Source organism: Muscardinus avellanarius, assembly GCF_963383645.1.
Source record: "Muscardinus avellanarius genome assembly, chromosome: 4".
Lineage (NCBI taxonomy): Eukaryota > Metazoa > Chordata > Mammalia > Rodentia > Gliridae > Muscardinus > Muscardinus avellanarius.
Genome location: NC_137789.1, coordinates 116,645,483 through 116,667,533, shown reverse-complemented (window position 1 = coordinate 116,667,533; position 22,051 = coordinate 116,645,483). Strand labels below are relative to the sequence as shown.

The 22,051-nt window shown below is 44.1% G+C and overlaps 1 protein-coding gene across 1 annotated transcript in view; it reads left to right on the top strand.

Annotated features, from left to right (window-relative positions):
- Nucleotides 1-19,790: 19,790 nt before the first annotated feature.
- Nucleotides 19,791-22,051, top strand: part of SLC25A16 (solute carrier family 25 member 16) — a gene marked incomplete at both ends in the record, with an annotated part of 50,878 nt that continues 48,617 nt past the window's right edge. Inside the window, one exon of the mRNA XM_080693779.1 lies at nucleotides 19,791-19,908. Within this exon, the coding sequence (XP_080549905.1) occupies nucleotides 19,791-19,908 (118 nt within the window). The remainder of the gene's footprint in view (nucleotides 19,909-22,051) is intronic.

The following is a 22,051-nucleotide window of genomic DNA, read 5'->3' as shown; positions in this document are numbered from 1 at the left end:
CCTCTGAGCTACACCCCCCAGCCCTAGTTTTTATTCTTTATTTTGAAACAAGGTCTCATAAGTTGCAGAGGGTGGCTGCAGTAGCTGAGGCTGGCTGGGAACCTGCAATCCTCCTGCCTCGGCCTCCCAAGTACTGAGATTACAAGCGTGCACCACCAAGCCAGGTGAATTAAATATTTTAATAGAGTCACCCAGGTAAGGAAAATGCTGTTCATGGAAGTTTCATTCCTTCTAGTCACACTTCAAGTGAAAGGAAAAGATTCATCCGCTCCTACCGTTTCACACCATTCTACCTCCATTCTGCAGGGAAATCGTGTGCTTTGTTATCTTATATACCCACATTATAAAGGTTACTAGATGGTGTGTGTGTGTGTGTGTATGGTACTGGGAATTGAATCCAGAGGCAATCGACCTCTGAGCTGCATCCTCTGATCGATTTATTTCTTATTTGGAAAGAGGATATCACTAGGTTTCTGAAAGCCTCACTAAATTGCTGAGGCTGTCCTTGAACCTGCAATTCTTCAGTCTCAGCCTCCCGAGTACTGGGATTACAAATGTGCACCACCACACCTGGTTTAGATTCCTAGCCAGGTGCAGTGACTAACACCTGTAATCCCAGTACTTGGGAGGGTGAAACAGGAAGAAAACAGGTTTGTGGCCAGCCTCAGTCTCAGCAATTCAGCGAGACCCTGTTTCAAGATAAAAAATAAAGTTGAAAAACAGGTGTGGTAGTGCATGCTTTTAATCCCAGTATTTGAAAGGCTGAGACAGTGAGGCCTTCTGCAACTCAGACCCTGTTTCAAAATAAAGAATAAAAAATAGGGCTGGGTGTGTAGCTCAGAGGCAGAATGCCCCTGAGTTCCATCCCCAGTACCACAATAAGTAAATAAATAAATAAGTAAATAAATAAAATTGAAGCCGGGCATGGTGGTGCAGGTTTGTAATCCCAGTACTTATAAGCCGAGACAGGAGGATCCCAGGTTCACAGCCAGCCTCAGCAACTTGTGAGGCCCTCTGCAACTTAGTGACACCCTGTTTGAAAATAAAGAATAAAATGTAGCTTGGAGGTAGAACGCCCCTGGGTTCAGTCCCTAGTACTGGAAAAAAAAAAAAAAAAAAAAGGCTGGGGGTGTAGCTCAAATGTCCCTGGGTTCACTCCCCAGTGCCAAAAGAAAGATTCCTAAGTTTTCAACCTTCCTTACTGATTGATTTGTGCAAAGAAAAAAACATTTTTTTAAATTGGTGCTGGGGATTGAACCCAGAGGCATTCTTCTTCTGAGCTATATCCCTAGTCTGATTTTATTTGTTTGGAACAAGATCTCACTACATGGCAGTTGCAGAGGGCCTCACTAAATTGATGAGGCTGGCTGTGAACCTGGGCTCCTCTTGTCTCAACCTCCTCAGTACTGGGATTATGAGCATGAGTGTGTGTGTGTGTGTGTGTGTGTGTGTGTGTGCGCGCGCGCGCACGCGTGTGTGCACCCGTGTGTGTTACTAGGATTGAACCCAGGGCATTCTATATCTATATCTGAGCTATATCTTGGCCCTATTTTATTTACTTTTTTTTTTTTTTTGCGTTACTGTACTGAGGATGGAACCCAGGGACATTCGACCTCTGAGCTATACCCCTGCCCTATTTTTTAATCTATCTATCTATCTCTTTCTTTCTTTCTTTCTTTCTTTCTTTCTTTCTTTCTTGCATGTCTGGGGATGGAACCCAGAGGCATTTGACCTCCGAGCTACACCCCCTGCCCTATTTTTTATTCTTTATTTTGAAACAGGGTCTTACTAAGTTGTGGAGGGCTTCACTAAGTAGCTGAGGCTGTCTGCGAACGGCGATCCTCCCATCTCAGCTTCCTAAGTACTGGGATTACAAACTTGCACCACCTCACCTGGTTCTTAGTTTTTTTTGTCTTTTTGTTTTATTTTTTTAACAGTAAGTAAGAGGGATTGAACCCAGAAGCTTTCTACCTTCTAACTAGATACCTAGCTATTTATTTATTTATTTGTTTGTTGTTTGTTTGTTTATATTGGGAATTCAACTCAGGGGCATTATATCTCTTAGCTATACCCCAGCCCTATTATTTATTTATTTTTGTGGTACTAGGGATTGCACCCGAGGGCATTCTACTTCCAACCTACATCTCCAGCCCTGTTTTTCATTTATTTTATTTTATTTTATTTTGGTGGTGGTGGTACTGGGGTTCCTGGAAACCCTTTTACCTCCGGGCTACACTCCCAAACCTATTTTTTTTTGGGGGGGGGTGGTACTGGGGGTGGAACCCAGAGGCTTTCTACCTCCGGGTTATACTCCCAGACCTTTTTTATATTTTATTTGGAAACAGGGTCTCACTAAGTTGCTGAAAGCCTCACTAAGTAGCTGAGGCTGGCTTCGAACCCATGCAATCCTCCTGTCTCAGCCTCCCAAGCGCGAGGATTATAAGCGTGCGCCACCACGCCCGGCTGCCAGACCTCTTTTATAGTTTTATTTGGAAACAGGGTCTCTTAAACCAGAGAGGCTGGCTTCGAACCTGCGTGATCCTCCTGTCTCTGCCTCCCAAGTGCGGGGATTACAAGCATGCGCCACCACACCCGGCTATTTTTTCATTCTTTATTGTGAAACAGGGTCTCACTAAGTAGCTGAGACTGGCTGCAAACCCGTGAACCTCCTGTCTCAGCCTCCCAAGTACCGGAGTTACAAGCGTGCACACCACGCCTGGCCCTATTTTTATTTTGAAAGAGTGTCTCACTGGGTTAATGAGAGTCTCACTACTTACTGAGGCTGTCTTGGAACCTACAATCATCCTCTTTCAGCCTCCCATGTACTGGGAGGATTATAAGCATGCACCACCAGACCTGACACCTTTTTATTTTTTATTTGAAAATGGTCTCACTAGAGCCAGGCATGGTGGTGCATGCTTGTAATCCCAGCATTAGGGAGGCTGACACAGGAAAATAAGAGGTTCAAGGCCAGCCTCAGCTACTTAGGCCCTTTGCAACTCAGTGAGACCCTGTTTCAAAATAAAGAATAAAAAATAGGGCTGGAGGTGTCGCTGGAAAGTAGAATGCCCCTGGGTTCTATCCCCAGTACCTAAAAAAAAAAAAAAAAAAAAAAAATCTCACTAAATTACAGAGGCTGACCACAAACCTTTAATTCTCCTGTCTCAGCCTCCCAAGTACTAGTATTTATTACCTGCATGTGCCACCATGCCCAGCTCTATTTTATCTTCAGACAGGAACTTCCTAAATTGCTCAGGCTGGCTTGAACTTGCAATTCCCCTGCCTCAGCCTCCTGAGTCACTAGGATCCTGAACATGCTCCAGTAAAGTCTTAGTTGAAGAAGTCAGAAATGTGGCAATAGGGCTAGGATGTACCACAGTGGTAGGACTCTTGCCCAGCATACACAAGACCCTAGGTTCAATCTCCAGCTTTTTTTTTTTTCCAAAAAGAAAAAAAGAAGTGGATTTAAAATAAAATTTATAGCCAAAATTTACTTCCCTCAGTCAAACCTTCTAAAACCTAATTGTAACTGATGTGAGGGGCCATGCTTGTAATCCCAGCAACTCCAGAGCCTGAGGTAGAAGGATCACAAATTTGAGATCATCCTCGGTTATTTGGTGACGTCCAGTCTCAAAGAATATAAACCAGTGAACTTGGTATGCCATGTATGCTTGTAATCCCAGTACTTGGGAGACTGAGATAGGAGGGTGGCAGGTTAGAGGACAGCCTCAGCAAATAGTAAGACTCTCATTGACGTAGGAGGCCTGTTTCAAAATAAAGATAGCTGTGTGTGGTGGTGCGGGTTTGTAACTGAGCGCTTGGGAGGCTGAGGAGGATCGCACAGGTTCGAAGCCAGCCTCAGCAACTTAGTGAGACCCTGTTTCCAAATAAAATATAAAATAGGTCTGGGAGTGTAGCCCAGAGATAGAAAGCCCCTGGGTTCCACCCTTGGTGCCACCAATAAATTAAATAATAAATAAATAAGATAAAATAGCACTGAGAATATAGCTCAGAAGTAGAATGCCCCTGGGTTCAACCCCTAGTAATACACACACACACACACACACACACACACACACACACACACTGGGTTTAGTGACACACCTATAATCCATTAGTTGGGGGCTGAGACAGAAAGATCATAAGTTCCAAGCTAGCCTCAGCAATTTAGTGAGAATCCATTTGTAAATAAAAAAAAAGAAATAAACTGGGCGTGATAAAACATGTTTGTAATCTTAGTACCTGAGAGGCTGAAACAGGAGGACTGCAGGTTGGAGAACAGTTTCAGCCATGTAGTGAGACTTTCAGCCACTTAGTGAGACCTATTTCCAAACAAAAACTAAAAGGGTTTGGGGTTTAGCTCAGAGGTAGAATGCCCCTGGATTCAATCCCCAGTAGCACCAAAATAAAAAGTAGCAAAAATAAAATAATACAAATGGAAGCTGGGCATGATGGTGCATGTTTGTAAGCCCAGTATTTGCGAGGCTGAGATAGGAGGATCTGGGTTCGCAGTCAGCCTCGGCTACTTCTTAGGCCCTTTGCAACTCAGTGAGATCCTGTTTAAAAAAAAAAAAATAGGGCTGGGGGTATAGCTTGAAGGCAGAATGCACCCAGGTTCAATCCTCAGAACCATACACACACACAAAAAAAAAAGAATGGCTCAGTACTTGAGAGGCTGAGACAGGAGAATTGCAGGTTTGAGGCCAACCTCACCTTTAGCAAGGTCCTCAGCAATTTAATAATAATACTGTGTCTCAAAATTGTAATCCCAAGCCGGGCATGGTGGCGCATGCTTGTAATCCCCACCCTTGGGAGGCTAAGACAGGAGAATCATGCAGGTTCGAAGCCAACCTCTGCTGGCTTGAGACCTTGTTTTCAAATAAAAAATATAGAAACGGTCTGGGAGTGTAGCCCGGGGATAGATGGCCCCTGGGTTCCATCTCCAGTACCACACACAAAAAAAATTGTAATCCCAAACCGGGTGTGGTGATACATGTTTGTAATCCCAGCATTTGGGAATCTGAGACAGGAGGATCACAGTTTGCTGACAGCCTCAGCTACTTAGGCCTTTTGCAACTCAGTGGGACTCTGTTTTAAAGAATAAAAAATAGGTCTTGGGGTGTAGCTTGGAGGTAGAATGCCTCTGGGTTCCATTCCCCGTACTGGACAAAAAAAAAAAAAAGTAATCCCAGTAGGGGCTGAGATAGGAGGAAAACAGATTCAAGGATACCCTTAGCAGGTCTTAGGACTCTGCAATGTAGCAAGACCCTGTTTCAGAACAAAATAAGCTGGGTATGGTGGCGCACGCTTGTAATCCCAGCATTTGGGATGCTGAGACAGGAGGATCGTGGTTTGCGGCCAGCCTCAAGCTACTTAGTGAGGCCCTTTGCAACTTGGTGAGACCATGTTTCAAAATAAAGAATAAAAATTAGATCTGGGGGTGTAGCTTGGAGGTAGGATGCCCCTGGGTTACATCTACGGTACTGAAAAAAAAAAAAAAAAGCCAGAAATGGAGGCACATGTCTATAATTCGAATACTTGGAAGGCTGAGAAAGAAGGATGGAAGGTTCATGGCCATCCTTAGCAATTTAGTGAAATTCTTTGTGTGGTACTAGGGGTGGAACCCAGGGGCTTTCTACCTCTGAGCTACACCCCCTGCCCTATTTTTTATTTTTTATTTTGAAACAGGGTCTCACTAAGTTACAGAGGGCCTCACTAAGTAGCTGAGGCTGGCTTAGAACCTGTGCAATCCTCCTGTCTCAGCCCCATAAATTCTGGGATTACAAGTGTGTGCCACCACGCCAGGCTTGAAATCCTATTTCAACATAAATAAAAGGTCCGCTTTTGCTGTTCAGAGATAGAGCACACCTGGGTTCAATCCTGGATTCAATCCCCAATAGCAAAAAAAAAAAAAAAAATTAACCCACTCACCTTTGGCTTGGAAGCTGGCTGTTGGGGCTGAAAGTTCCAATGGTCTAACCTCTGTGTGGTTCCAGTAATTAATTAGTCCTCCCGGGAGGATACTAGGGGCTCCACCCTAAATTTCTCTATTAACATAAACTTAGCAGTACTATTGCAGATTGTTTTGAATAAAGACATTTCCCTACTCAGGAAATTCCAAGGACTTTAGACCTCTGACTGGATCTGGGGACCTAGAACCAAATATATTTTATTGCACCAATAGACATAGACCTTAAATTTTTTCTCATTCAGGCTTCCAGTTTGAATTAGAAGAATACTGGGAGTCCACAAGGGCGCCGCTTGGAGGTCTCCCCTAGCCTGGGAACAGAGCACCCAGAAGCACAGCCAACAGGTTTCAGTCAGGGTGAAAGAAAAAGGAAATCAAGGTTGTTACGGATTGGGAGAATATGGTTTGGGAAACTGTTTCCCAGGAATCCCTGCTAGGGTCCCGGACACACTTTCCCCCAACCCATAACAAAAACCCAAAACAACCAAAAAACAGAAAATTACCGCAGGTTCTTGTCCTAAGCTAAGAATAAATATGCATAGCTTGGACAGTTGCTGAAGATTTAAAGAAGTTTATTAGAAAGATAGAAATACAGAAAATAGAAATACAGCACCATGCCAAAATGGCATGGGGCGGGGGGGGGGGGGAGGTGACTCGAAATACACCAGAGGGATTACACATGGACTGGACTTTTATACCCATGACCTCCATCTTATTTATGTAATTCTGACGTAGTGAACGTACCTGTAAGGTACCTCCCCTTAACCCTGTAATGTACCTCCCCCAATAAGGTGTAGCAAGGTGTCTCCTTCCTTGAAGGTCGACCCCTCCTACCATCTTAGCTAGCTTATCCAATCATGTAGATCTGTCTTTAGATAAAGACCTAGTTCTCCTCAACTAAGATCTGTCTTTAGATAGAGACAGGCCTAGTTCTCCTCTCCTATTGACTGGTTAATTGCTTTGAGCTAGGTTAATTTACATTGGAATAGCTGCCTGTTTTAGGCAGAAATCAAGTCCTTTCTTTACCCATGTCTGCCGCCATTTTGACACAACTATTTTGAAATATATTAATTATTTTCTTTTGAAATATATTAATAATCAGAGCTTTCCCAAATCTTCCTAGGCCATTCCCAATACTGGTACAAAGGTGCTATTTTTTTTCAATTGTTTCAATTGTTCTATCCACCATTCTCAAACCCACCTGGAAGCAGCCTTACCACCTGTCCTCATCATCCATTTTCTCTACTGTTTGCAAGTACTAGAATTCTGTTGCAGTCTTTGCTGGCTTCAAAGTCAAGAGCTTAGCCAGACTTGGGGGTGCAGGCCTGTAATCCCAATACGTAGGAGGATGAGACTTGGAGCATCGCAGATTGAAGGACAGCCTCAGCAAGTAGTGAGACTTTTTATCAACTTAGACCCTGTTTCAAAATAAAAAAAAATAAGTAAACAGGGCTGAGGGTGTAGCTCAGAGGTAGGATGTCCCTAAATTCAATCCCCAGTACAATAAACATCCTCCCCATCATCATCATGCGGAGCTTGTCAAGGTGGGATGGCACCCCAAATGGAGTAGCAGTGATTACGGAACTTAACATGGAATCTGGAGGCCTTTGTTAATTAGATATTAAACTTGCTTGTGGCTGAAACTTTGAACTGGGATACAGACAAGCCCAACCCAGATGTGAGAGTTGACCTTTCAGACATCCTTATCTTATGCTGACCTTCTGTACAAATGATCCCCTCCTCCCAAATACTGCAGAGGAGACTGCATCAGAGTTTAACTTCTGTAGGCACCTATTATATTCCTATAATATATATATATTTGGGGTTTGTTGTTGTTGTTGTTGTTTTGTGCTACTAGGGTTGAAAGCCAGGGGCTTTCTACCTCTGAGCTATACTGTCAGACCTATTTCTATTTATTATTATTATTATTATTATTATTATTATTATTTTGCAGTTCTAGGAATGGAACCCAGGGACATTCTACCCTCAGCCCGATTTTTTATTCTTTATTTTATTTATTTGAGTGTGTGTGTGTGTGTGTGTGTGTGTGTGTGTGTGTGTGTATGGTACTGGGGTTCCTGGAAGCCCTTCTACCTCCGGGCTACACTCCCAGACCTATTTTTTCTATTTTTATTTAGAAACAGGGTCCCTTAAGCCAGCCTGGCTGGCTTCGAACCTGCGCGATCCTCCTGTCTCCGCCTCCCAAGTGCAGGGATTACAAACGTGCGCCACCACGCCCGGCATTTATTCTTTATTTTGAAACAAGGTCTTACTGAATTGCAAAGGGCCTCACTAAGTATCTGAGGCAGTAACTGATCCTCCCGTCTTAGCCTCCGGAATGCTGGGATTACAAATGTGTGCCACCACACCAGCCTCTATTCTTTATTTTTGAAACAAAGTCTCACTAAATTGCAGAGAGCCTCACTAAGTAAGGCTCCATGAACCTGCAGTCTTCCTGTCTCTGCATCCCAAGTACTGGGATTACAAACATGGGCCTTGTATTCTTTTTGTTTTTCTTTTCTTTTTTTCCCCTTTTTTCTTTTTGTAGTACTGAAGGTGGAACCCAGGGGCTTTTCTACCTCTGGGCTATTCTCTCAGACCTATTTTATATTTTATTTGGAAACAAGGTCTCACTAAGTTGCTGAGAGCCTCATCAGTAGCTTCGAACCTGTACAATCCTCCTGTCTCAGCCTCCCAAATGCTGGGATTACAAGCGTGCGCCACCATGCCGGGCTGGCCTTGTATTCTTTATTTTGAAACAGGGTCTCACTAAGTTGTGGCAGGCCTTGCTAAGTAGCAGAAGCTGATGGCGAACCAGCGATCTTCCTGTCTCAGCATTCCAAGTACTGGGATTGTAAGTGTGTGCCACCATGCCTGGCTCTATTTTTATTTTGATATAAGTTCTCACTAGATTGGGGAGGGTCTCACTAAGTTACTGAGACTGGCTGCAAACCTGCAATCCTATAAAATCAGGTGGGGTTCTAGGTTGGAGGTAGAATGCTTCTGGGTTCAATCCACATTACCAATAAATAAATAAATAAATGGAAACTTGGTAGCTGGGCATGGTGGTGCACTCCTGTGATCACAGTACTTGGGAGGCTGAAACAGGATGAATGCAGGTTCGATACCAACCTCAACAATTTAGCAAGACCCAGTTTCCAAATTAAAAATAAAATAGGGCTGGGATGTGTTTTGTAGCTTGGAGATAGAATACCCCTGGGTTCAATCTCCAGCACCAAAAAAAAAAAAAAAAAAAAAAAAAAGGAAGAAAACTTGTGAACAGTGGGCATGGGAAGGTATGTGCCCTTGATCTGTGATCACAAGTAGTTTATGGCAACCTGATAATCTTAGAGTCCTTAGGTCCCTGTCTTTTCCATTGGCTAATCAGTAGATAAGACAGAAAGAAACCCTGTATTAAAGGTTTCTGGGAGTACCCAGTCTTAAGGTTTTGTATTGCCCTCTGTTTAATCTATTCTAAAATACCTTCATTAGTAATCCCAGCCCTTGGGAGGTGGAGACAGGAGGAACAGGAGGATCTCACAGGTTCAAAGCCAGCTGTGCTGATTTAAGAGACCCTGTTTCCAAATGAAAAAAAAATAAAAAAATAAAAAAATAAAATAAAATAAAATACCTTCATTAGTGGGCTGATTAACAGTGCACTGGGCAATTGTAATACATTATTGAATTTTCAGTGCCTTTAAGATTGTGGATAAAGATTTGTAGATTATACAGAAATTTGAGAGAGACTTGTAATCCCAGCATTTGGGAGGCTGAGACAGGAGGACTGCAGTTTTCAGACAGCCCCAGCTACTTAGTGAGGCCCTTTGCAGCTCAGTGAGACCCTATTTCAAAATAAAGAATAAAAAAATAGGGTTGGGGGTATAGCTCGGAGATAGAATGCCCCTGGGTTCCACTCCCAGTACAGAGAGAGAGAGAGAGAGAGAGAGGAGAGTAAAGGTATGAGGAAGCTTAGCACACAGGGTGTGTGTGTGTGTGTGTGTGTGTGTGTGTGTGTGTGTGTGTCTTATTATAGGGAAATGAACAGCCTCAGGGTGCTCTACCTCTGGGTAGAGAATCAGTAAGAATCAGCAACCCAGCAAGACCCTATTTCAAAAACAAACAAAAAAAGGTCTGGAGGTCTAGATCATAAGTAGAATGCCCCTGGGTTCAACCAAGAGTCCTGCAAAAGGAAATCAGGGTCTCCTTAACCTGATCAGGGTCTCACTAAATTGCTGAACCTGGCCTCAAAACTTGATCCTCTTGTCGCAGCCTCCTACGTACTGGGATTAAAAGTGTAGACCATCATGCCCAGCTCCTTTTTTTTTTTTTTTTTTTTTTTTGTGGTAATGGGATGGAACCCAGGGGTGTTCTACCTCCAAGCTACACCCCCAGACCTACTTTTTTTTTTTTTTTGGTGGTACTGGGGGTGGAACCCAGGGGCTTTCTACCTCTGGGCTATACTCCCAGACCTATTTTTGATATTTTATTTGGAAACAGGGTCTCACTAAGTTGCTGCGAGCCTCAGTAAGTAGCTGAGGCTGGCTTCAAAACTGTGTGATTCTCCTGTCTCAGCCTCCCAAGCGCAGGGATTATAAGTGTGCGCCACCATACCTGGCATTTTACTTTTAATTTCTGTGTGTGTGTGTTACTAAGGATGCAACCCAGGGGCATTCTACCTCTGAATTACATCCCCTCAATGCTATTTTTTTATCTTTTTATTTTATTTTTTTAAATTTTTTGCTGGTTTGGGGATGGAACCCAGTGGCATTTGACCTCCGAGCTAAAACCCCTGCCATATTTTTTATTCTTTATTTTGAAACAGGATCTGACAAATTGTGAGGACCTGATTAAGTAGCTGAGGCTGTTTGCAAACATGCAATCTTCCTGTCTCAGACTTACAAGTACTGGGATTACAGGCGTGTGCCACCATGCCAGGTTTTATTTTTTATTTTGAGATACAGTCTTGCTAAATTACTGAGACTGGCCTGGAACTTGTGATTTTTCTGCCTCAGCTTCCCAAATCTCTAGGATTATGGGGGATGTGCTACCACGACTGAAAGACCCCCGCAGAGGGGAGACCCTCAAGCCTTGGGATAAGCGACACCAAGTACCCACGAGAGACTTATCCTTGATGCAAAAAGCAAAAGGTTTATTAAGGAGCCAGTGTGCACTGGGGTCGTCTCATGACTCATGCAGGAGCTGAGATAGACCCCATGCGCTAGGGGCTGGGAATATTTAAAGGGAAAAACCACAAGCTGGGGAGGGGATTGGGCTGGATTACATGCGTCAAAGGAAAATTACAAAACCATTTGAAAAGCACATTCTGGGGTCAAACGTTGGACAAGATGCTAGGTGTGTCCATCTTGTAGTCAGCAGATTTCTGGAACAAGGAGGGCTGACCTGGGGGTCATACTGACCTGGGGATCACATATTTTTTTTTAATCACTGTACCCTTAATCATGATGTTTCCTAAGCTTGTACTTTTCAAACTGCAGCAGAAATATGTCCTAAGCTTGCACTTTTAACCCGTAGCAGAAAGATTTCTCAAATCTGCACTTTAACAGGAATGAGGAACTATTTGCTATGCATTTGGCTAGTTGCTAGGGGCTTTATGATTTTTCATTAGGGTCTTACACGACCACTGACGAGGCTTTTATTGTTAAAGTTACAGATTCTTTATTCTTCTTTTCTTTTCTCCTGTTTGATTTCTTTTACCTTACTATGTCCTGACACCAACATAAGAAGCAAATTACTGTATTTTTCTTTTTCTATGGTGCTGGGGATTGAACCTAGGCTTTTATTCAATCGCTCTACCAGCGAGCTACGACTCTCTCTCTCTCTCTCTCTCTCTCTCTCTCTCTCTCTCTCTCTCTCTTCTTTTTTCTTGTTACTAGGGATTGAACTCAAGGGCATTCCACCTTCAAGTTATACCTCAGACCATTTTTTTTTTTAAGGTACTGGGGATGGAACCCAGGTGCATTCTACCTCCAAGATACATCTCCAGCTCTATTTTTTCCTTCTTTCTTTCTTTCTTTCTTTCTTTCTTTCTTTCTTTCTTTCTTTCTTCCTTCTTTCTTCCTTTCTTTCTTTCTTTCTTGTGGGTCTGGGGATGGAACCTAGGGGCATTCAACCTCCGAGCTACACCCCCTGACCTATTTTTTATTTTTTATTTTGAAACAGGGTCTCACTACGTTACGGAGGCTATCCGTGAACCACGATCCTCCTGTCTCAGGCTCCCAAATGCTGGGATTACAAGTGTGTGCCAACACGCCCAGCTTATTTTTTATTTTTTATTTTTGAAACAGGGTCTCACTGAGTTGCAAAGGGTTTCACTAAGTAGCTGAGGCTGTCTACAAACAGCAACCCTCCTGTCTCAGCCTCCCAAATGCTGGGATTACAAGCATGCACCACCAGGCCCGGCTATTATTTGTTTTTTTTATTTTGAGTCAGGATCTCCATAATTTGTTGAGAGTCCACCTAAATTACTGAGAGGCTTGCTAAACTTGCTGAACATGGTCTCAAGCCTGTGATACTTTTGTCTCAGCCTCCCAAGTACTGGCATTAGAAGTGTCTGTCACCATGCCAGGGCTTTTTTTTTTTTCAATCTTGGGATCAGAACCCAAGGTCTTGTGCATGCTAGGCAAGTGGTCTATTGCTGAACTATATACCTAGCCCTGAATTATTATTGTTGTTATTATTTTATTTTGCTGTACTGGGAATGAAACCCAGGGGCATTCTACCTTCAAGCTACACCCCCAGCCCTATTTTTTATTCTTTATTTTTAAGCAGGGTCTCACTAAGTTGCAGAGGGCCTCACTAAGTAGCTGAAGATGGCCACAAACCTGTCTCAGCCTCAGGATTACAAGTGTGTGCCACCATGCTCGGCTTTATTTATTATTATTATTATTATTATTATTATTATTATTATTATTGTTGTTGTTATTTTGTGGTGCTAGGAACTGAACCCAGGAACATTCTACCTTGAGATATATTCTTCCACTAAGCTACATCCCCAGCACTCCTCCCAATCCCCAGCTCACTCTCAACTCTCTCTCTCTCTCTCTCTCTCTCTCTCTCTCTCTCTCTTTCTCTCTTTTTCTTTTTTGGTGGTACTGGGGGTGGAACCCAGAGGCTTTCTACCTCCGGGCTACACTCCCAGACCTATTTTATATTTTATTTGAGCCGGGTGTGGTGGCGCACGCTTGTAATCCCAGCATTCGGGAGGCTGAGACCGGAGGATCGCGGTTCGCGGACAGCCTCAGCTACTTAGTGAGGCCCTTTGCAACTCAGTGAGACCCAGTTTCAAAATAAAGAATAAAAAAAATAGAGCAGGGGGTGTAGCTCGGAGGTCAAATGCCCTGTGTTCCATCCCCGCAAAAAAAAAAAAAAAAAAAAAAATTATTTAGAAACAGGGTCTCACTGAGTTGCAGAGGGCCTCACTAAGTAGCTGAGGCTGTCAGTGAACCACGATCCTCCGGTCTCAGCCTCCCAAATGCTGGGATTACAAGCGTGCGCCACCACACCCGGCTCTTCCTTAACCTCTTGAGTAGTCTAGATTGCAGGTATGCACCTCTGCACTTGGCTAACAATACATAATTTTTATACCATTTATTTATTTATTATTTATTTATTTTATTTATTTTTGCGGATCTGGGGATGGAACCCAGGGATAGTCTACCTCCAAGCTACATTCCCTGCCCTATTTTTTTTTTATTCTTTATTTTGAAACCGGGTCTCACTGAATTGCAGAGGGCCTCACTAAGTAGCTGAGGCTGTCCGCGAACCTCGATCCTCCTGCCTCAACCTCCCGAATGCTGTGATTACAAGACTGTGCCACTACACCCGGCTTATACCATTTCTTAATATCAGTTGCCAGTGTTTATTTTTTATTGTTTATTTTTTTTGCGGGTCTCGGGATAGAACCCAGGGGCATTCAATCTCCGAGCTACACCCCATGCCCTACTTTTTATTCTTTACTTGGAAACAGATGTAGAATGTTTCTAAATTCAATGGTCAGTACCAAAGTAAATAAATAAAGAAATATAAAATAAAATAGGGTTAAGCTGGACGTGGTGGTGCAAGCTTGTAATCCCAGCATTTGGGAGGCTGAGACTGGAGGATCGCGGTTCGCGGTTCGCGGACAGCTTCAGCTACTTAGTGAGGCCCTTCGCAACTCAGTGAGACCCTGTTTCAAAATAAAGAATAAAAAATTGGGCAGAGGGTGTAGCTCAGAGGTCAAATGCCTCTGGGTTCCATCCCCAGACCCACAAAAATAATAATAATAAAAAATAAATAAAATAAAATAGGGTTAGGATATAACTCAGAGGTAGAATGTTACTGGATTCAGTCGCTAGCACCACATGCATACACACAAAGTTTCCTAGCTTGCCTGGTGTGGTGGCACATACCTGTAATCCCAGAATTGTTTTGTTATGTTTTTGTTTTTGTTTTTTTGGGCAGTACTGGGGATGGAACCCAGGGGCATTCTACCTCCAAGCTACATCCCCAGCCCTATTTTTTATTCTTTTTTGAAACAGGGTCTCACTGAGTTGCAAAGGGCCTTACTAGTAGCTGAGGCTGACCATGAACCACATCCTCCTGTCTCAGTCTGCCGAATCTGGGATTACAAGCGTGCACCACCATGCCCGGATGTAATCCCAATATTTGAGTGGCTGAGGAAAAAGGATCACAGGTTCAAGATCAGTCTCAGCAACCATGCCCGGCTTTATTCTTTGTTTTAAAACAGGATCTCACGGGGCATGGGGGCACACCCTTGCACAAATCCTCGCACCTGGGAGGCAGAGACAGAAGGATCTCGCAGGTTCGAAGCCAGCCATGTGCGCTGGTTTAGGAGACCCTGTTTCCAAATAAAAATGTAAAAATAGGTCTGGGAGTGTAGCCTGGAGGTAGAGGGGCTTCCAGGAACCCCAGTACCACTAAAAAAAATAAAATAAAATAAAACAGGGTCTCACTAAGTTGCGGAGGGCCTACGTAGCTGAGGCTGGCCGTGAACCGTGATCCTCCAGTCTCAGCCTTCCAAATGCTGGGATTACAAGCGTGCGCCACCACGCCCTGCTTTTTCTTTTATTCTTTAACCTCTGGCTACTAGTTGTTAGGTACTCTAAAAGTCAGAGATACAGAAATGATTGATATTTAAGTGCCCTTCATTTATCATTTATTCGGTCAACTAACTGTGTGTGTGTGTGTGTGTGTGTGTGTGTGTGTGTGTGTGTGTGTGTGTTAATTGGGGATTGAAGGATTGAACCCAGGGGTGGCATTCTATCTCCAAGTTACACCCTCTAGCCCAATTTTATTTGTTTATTTATTTACCTATTTATCTATTTTTGTGGTACTGGACATGGAACACAGGGACAGTCTATCTTTGAGTTACACCCCCAGCTCTATTTCATTTTTTATTTTATCAAATGTGATATAGGAAGCCAGGCGTGGTGGCGCACGCTTGTAATCCCCGCGCTTGGGAGGCTGAGACAGGAGGATCGCGCAGTTTCTAAGCCAGCCTCAGCTACTGAGTGAAGCTCTCAGCAACTTAGTGAGACCCTGTTTCCAAATAAAATATAATAAAACAACAACAACAACAACCACCACCAAACAAAAAGAAAGAAAGAAAAGAAAAGAAAAGAAAAGAAAAGAAATAGTGTCTTACTGAGTAGCAAAGAGCCTCGCTAAGTAGCTGAGGCTATCTGCTAACTGTGATCCTCTGGTTTCAGCCCCCTGATTATGGGATTATAAACATGTGTCACCACTCCTGGCATGTGTGATAATTTTGAGTATTACACCTAGGAGACTCTCTGAAGTCTGAAATGGTGATATTTGTGTAAAGAATTGAAGAAGGGAGAGAGAGGGGAAGTTACACAAATATCTAGGGGAAAAGCAGTACAGAAGGCGGCAGCAGCGTGTGTTAAAGCCATGTAGGGAGCTTGCTTGGTGTTTATTTTATTTTATTTTTGGTGTGTGTGTGTGTGTGTGTGTGTGTGTTACTAAGGATCAAAACCAGGGGCAGTCTACCTCTGAGTTATGCCCCAACCCTATTTCATATTTTAATTTGGAAACAGGGTTTCACTAAGTTGCAGAGGGCTTCACTATGTTGCTGAGGCTGGCTTTGAACCTCCTGTCTCAGTCTCCCAAGCACTGGGATTACCAGCCTGTGTTACCATGCCCAGCTGCTTGGTATTAATGAGTAGCAAGAAAGAAAGCAGGAGGACTGAAGGGACTTGTAGGTCAGAGATATGGTAGGAATTCACTAGGTCTTTGTAGGGATTTATGCTTTCTCAATGTGAAATGGGTTTTGGGATGAGTGCTGGCAAGATTTGTTTTAGGTTTTAAATTGTTTTTGCTGCTATGCTAATAAATGGACAGCAGAGGGCAAGAGAGAGCAGGAATACACATTAGGAAATCACATTTATGGATCGAGAATAGAGTTGATAGTTACCAAAAAGAAGGAGTAAACATAGTATGTTTGGAAAATAAGATCAGGAACAAATTAATTAAATATCAATTTTTGTGGTACTGGGGATTGGACACAGAATATTGAACTCAAACTACACTCCCAGTCCTATTTTATTTTTTATAATGAAACATGCTTTTAAACTGGGCATGTTGGTACACACACTTGTAATCACAGTACTTCAGAGGCTGAGAGAGGCGGATCACAGGTAGAAGTCCCCTGGGTTCCATCCTCCGAACCACAAAAATAAATAAATAAATAAATAAATAAATAAATAAATAAATAGGGCTGGGCATGATGGCGCATGCATGTAATCCCAGCATTCGGGAGGCTGAGACTGGAGGATCGGGGTTCGTGAACAGCCTCAGCTACTTAGTGAGGTTCTCTGCAACTTAGTAAGACCCTGTTTCAAAATAAAGAATAAAAAATACGGCAGGGTGCCGGGCGTGGTGGCGCAGTTTGTAATCCCCGCGCTTGGGAGGCAGAGACGGGAAGATCGCGCAGGTTCGAAGCCAGCTGCGCACACTGGTTTAGGAGACCCTGTTTCCAAATAAAAAATGTAAAAATAGGTCTGGGAGTGTAGCCTGGAGGTAGAAGGGCTTCCAGGGACCCCAGTACCACACACACACACACACACACACACACACACACACACACACAAATACGGCAGGGAATGTAGCTCGGAGGTCAAATGCCTCTGGGTTCCATCCCCGCAAAAAAAAATAAAATAAAATAAAAATAAATAAATAAATAAATAAATAGGGCTGGGAGTATAGCCCAGAGGCAGAATGTCCCTGGGATCAATTCCCAGTACCACAAAAAAACAAACATATTTGGAATCTGGACTGGTAATTAGAGATGCCATTTAGTGACTAGATATGGCTGGAAACTTGTAGTTTCCCTTGTTTGGTACATTGAATTTGTTTACAGAGGCACATGCAAAGAAAGAGAGAGAAGCCCGGCGTGGTGGCGCACACTTGTAATCCCAGCATTTGGGAGGCTGAGACCGGAGGATCGTGGTTCACGGACAGCCTCAGCTACTTAGGCCCTCTGCAACTCAGTGAGACTCAGTTTCAAAATAAAGAATAAAAAATTGGGCAGGGGTGTAGCTTGGAGATCGAATGCCTCTGGGTTCCATCCCCAGACCTGCAAAAAAAGAAAAGAAAAGAAAGAAAGAAAGAGAGAAAGAGGATGCTCACTTATAATCCCGGTGACTCAGGAAGCTGAGGAGGAGAAGACCAGTTTGAAGCTGGCATGGACAACTTAATGAGGAAACCTCAGAGATGCTCCTTGGGAAGAATGAAGTTGGTTCTGGAAAGGGTGTAAATTGGAGGGGGGCAGAAAAGAGTCCATTGGGTGGTTACAAGTTAATGCTCAATCAGGCTGATGGGTGAGGACGTTTTGTTTGTGTGTAGTACTGGGGGTTGAACTCTTAGACATTCAACCTTCAAGCTACACCCCTAGTCTGATTTTTCTTTTTTTCTTCTTTTCTTTCTTTTCTTTTCTTTTTTTTAGTCCTGAGAATTGAACCCAAGGGCATTCCACTTCCAAGCTACACCTCTAGACCTATTTTTCTTATTCTTTATTTTGAAACAGGGTTTCACTAAGTTATAGAGGGTCTAAGTAGCTGAGGCTGGCTGTGAATGAACCTGTGATCCTCCTGTCTCAGCCTCCTAAGTACTGGAATTTTAAACAGGGTCTCTCTAGTTGATTTGAGTCTCACTACTTGCTGTGGCTATCCTAAAACTTGTGATCTTCTTTGTCTTAGTCTTCCAAATACAGGGATTACAGGAGTGCACTACCACACCTGGCTTTGGGGGCAGCTTCTGAGGTTCTTAGTTTTTTTTTTTTTTTTTTCCCAGTAGATTTGGAGCTTGAACCCAGTGGCACTTTACCTTTGAACTATGCACCACCATCATCATCATCATCATCATCATCATCATCATCATCATCATTACTATTATTGTTGGTGGTACTGGGGGTGGAACCCAGAGGCTTTCTACCTCCGGGCTATACTCCCAGACCCATTTTATATTTTATTTGGAAATAGGGTCTCACTAAGTTGCTGAGAGTAGCTGAGGCTGGCTTCGAACCTGCATGATCCTCCTGTCTCAGCCTCCCAAGTGCGGGGATTACAAACGTGCGTCACCACGCCCGGCTTATTTTTTAATTTTGAAGCAAAGTCTCTATAGATGAGCAAATAAGGTGACCTCGCTGAGGGGGATGGGAGTGGAGAAGAGGGAAATTCCCTAACGTACATGATGTACATTAACAAATATATCAATCACTGAGCCAAGCATGAGGAGGGAGGGGGAAGGAAATTGGACCAGAATTGGGTAAGGGCTAATCAGGTGATGTGTGCATGTATGCCTCTACCATTTTGTATTCCATTAAGATATATGACTACAATGCACCAATTAAAAACAGAAAAAAGCCGGGCGTGGTGGCACACGCTTGTAATCCCCGCGCTTGGGAGGCGGAGATAGGAGGATCGCACAGGTTCAAAGCCAGTTGCACTGGTTTAAGAGACCCTGTTTCCAAAAATAAAATAGGTCTGGGAGTGTAGCCCGGGGGTAGAAGGGCTTCCAGGAACCTCAGTACCACCACCACAAAAAAAAAAAAAAAAAAAGAAAAAAAAAGAAAAAAGAAAAAGGGTCTCATTAAGTTGTGGAAGTCCTCACTATGTAGCTGAGGCTATCCGCGAACAGCGATCTTCCTGTCTCAGATTCCGAATGCTGGAATTACAAGCGTGTCCCATCACATCTTAAGAATGTTTTTTTTTTTTTGTTTTTTGTTTTTTTGCGGGTCTGGGGATGAAACCCAGGGGCATTTGACCTCCGAGCTACACCCTCTGCCCTAATTTTTATTCTTTATTTTGAAACAGGGTCTCGCTAAATCACGGTGGGCCGTGCTAAACAGCTGAGGCTGTCCGCGAACCGTGATCCTCCTGGCTCAGCTTCCCGATTGCTGGGATTACAAGAGTGCGCCACCACGCCCGGCCCCAGCCCTATTTTTTATTCTTTACTTTGAAAGTGGGTTTTGATAGGACTTTTTCACTGGCCACCCTTCACTTCTGTCTGAACAGCAAGGCCTTGACATTTCACGTTGGCGCAGAGCTGAAGGATAAGGCTGGACCCGGGAGTGCGTCTGGGTGACGCCCACTTCCGCTCTCTGGCCCCGCCCACCGCAGCCTCGGGCAGAGACAGAGGCCCCGCCCCTTACGTCATCGGGGCGCGCCTTGCCCGCCGGTGTTTTCGGCCCCGCCGGCGCGGCGGCCGGCTCCGGTGCCCTCTCCAGCCATGGTCCGGGACTGTGGTTTGTAAGTTGCCACGGAGGCTCCGTCAGCACCTGGTCCTAATGGCGGCGGCGGCGGCCCTGGCGGCGGCCGACCCCCCTCCCGCGATGCCGCAGGCGGCAGGGGCTGGGGGCTCCGCGCGGCGGGACTTCTACTGGCTGCGCTCCTTCCTGGCCGGAGGTAGGAATCCGCGGACTGCCGGCCGCTGGCCAGGGTCGCCGGCAGGTGGGGTGCAAGTGGCCTCTGCGACATTCCTGGACTCTGCCAGCCTCGGTGCCCTTCGGATGTTTGCCCTTACCTGCTCATAACCTTGCTCTGATTATAATCTCTTGACTAGCGACTGCCGGGCTCTGAGAAGTCGGGCCTTGGACTCGCGGGGAGAGGCTGGGACCAGGAAGGACTTAATCAGGGGTCTCTTGTGCAGGAAGGGGGGATCCCTTCCATGAAACATGTTGGGCCTTTTATTTCTAGATCGTGGGTGACTTGAGTTTAGAACTGCGTTTTGCTGTTTGCTTAAAAGAAAACAAATATTGGTGTTCGGAGATGGGCATAGTGCCGCACGCCTGTAATTCTCAGGATTTTTTTTTTTTTTTTTTTTGGTACTGAGGATTGAACCTAGGGGCATTTTACCTCCGGTACTGGGGATGAAACCTAGGGGCATTCTACCTCTGAGCTATACCCCCAGCCTTTTTAACCACCCCCCCTTATTTTCGAAATAAGATCTTAATAAGTTGCAGAAGGCTTCACTAAGTAGCTGAGGCTGTCAGCGAACCCGGATTCTCCTGTCTCAGCCTCCCAAGTGCTGGGATTACAAGCATACCCCACCAGCTTGGCTTCTCTTATTCTTTATTTTGAAACGAGGTCTCACTAAATTGCAGAAGGCTTCACTAAGTAGCTGAGGCTGTCAGGGAACTCCATTCTCCTGTCTCAGCCTCTGAAGGACTGTGATTACAAGCGTGCGCCGCCATGCCCAGCTTAGAGGTTGAGACTTGAGCACATTTTGGGGGGATGATGGGGTCCTGTTTTATTGCTCTGGGTGATTTCAAATTTGCCATTCTCCTGTCTCAGTCTCCCAGGTAGCTGGGAGTTCTAGATAGGCAGCAATTTGCCCAGCTTGAGCAAACATTTGTAGGAGTGAGGAAGTTTAGTAAATTTATGTATGTATGTATATATATATGGACAAGCCTTTCAGATGAAGATCAAAGCTAAAACGAAAACTTCAATTTTGCCAGGGGGCATGTGCCTAATCCCAGTATTTGGGAGGCTGAGACCAGAGGATAGCAGGTTCATGGCCAGCCTTAGCAATTTAAGGAGGCCCTCCACAACTTAATGAGACTGTCTCAAAATAAAAAATAAAATAGTGCTGGGATTATAGCTCAGAGGTACAATACTTTTGAATCCAATCCCTAGTATTAAACACACACACACGTGCGCACACACACACACAAAGATTGAATTTTACTTGGAGTGAATGGGGAGCTGTTTCAAGTTTCTAGTGGCAAAGCAACAGGGCATGACATGGCTAACTATTGGTGCAAATATGGAAGCAAAGAAATCAGTAATGCAGTAATGCAGATCATAGATGATGGTGGCTTGGATCAGCATAGTAGCTGTGGAGTCTGAGAAGTCTTGAGACTGTGGATATAGATAGAACAAATAGGATTTCCTGACAGATTAGAGAAGAGGTGAGGAGTCAAGAACTTATTTTGGCTTGAACAATTGAAAGGAAGTAGCCGTCATTGACTGAAGGCATTTCAGTTAGGGCATTTTTTTGTGGTGCTTGTTGGAGATTGAACCCAGCTGAGCTATGCCTCCAGCCCTATTATATATATAAACTATATAAATATGAAAAACATATATGTAAATGTGTACTTTTTTGTGATATTGGGGATTGTACCCAGGGATGTTCTACCTCTGAGCTACACCCCACACACTGATTTATTTATTTATTTATTTATTTATTTATTTATTTATTTATTTTTGGTGGTACTGGAGGTGGAACCTAGAGGCTTTCTACCTCCGGGCTATACTCTCAGACCCATTTTATATTTTATTTGGAAACAGGGTCTCACTAAGTTGCAGAGAGCCTCACTAAGTAGCTGAGGCTGGCTTCAAGCCTGTGAGATCCTCCTGTCTCAGCAGCCTCCCAAGTGCAAGGATTACAAGCATGCGCCACCACACCTGGCTATTTTTTTTTTTTTTAATTTTTTTGGTGTGGTACTGGGGATGGAACCCAGGGCCTTCTATCTCTTGGCTACACCCCCAGACTAATTTTATTTCTTATTTGGAAACAGGGTCTCACTAAGTTGCGAGGCTGGCTTTG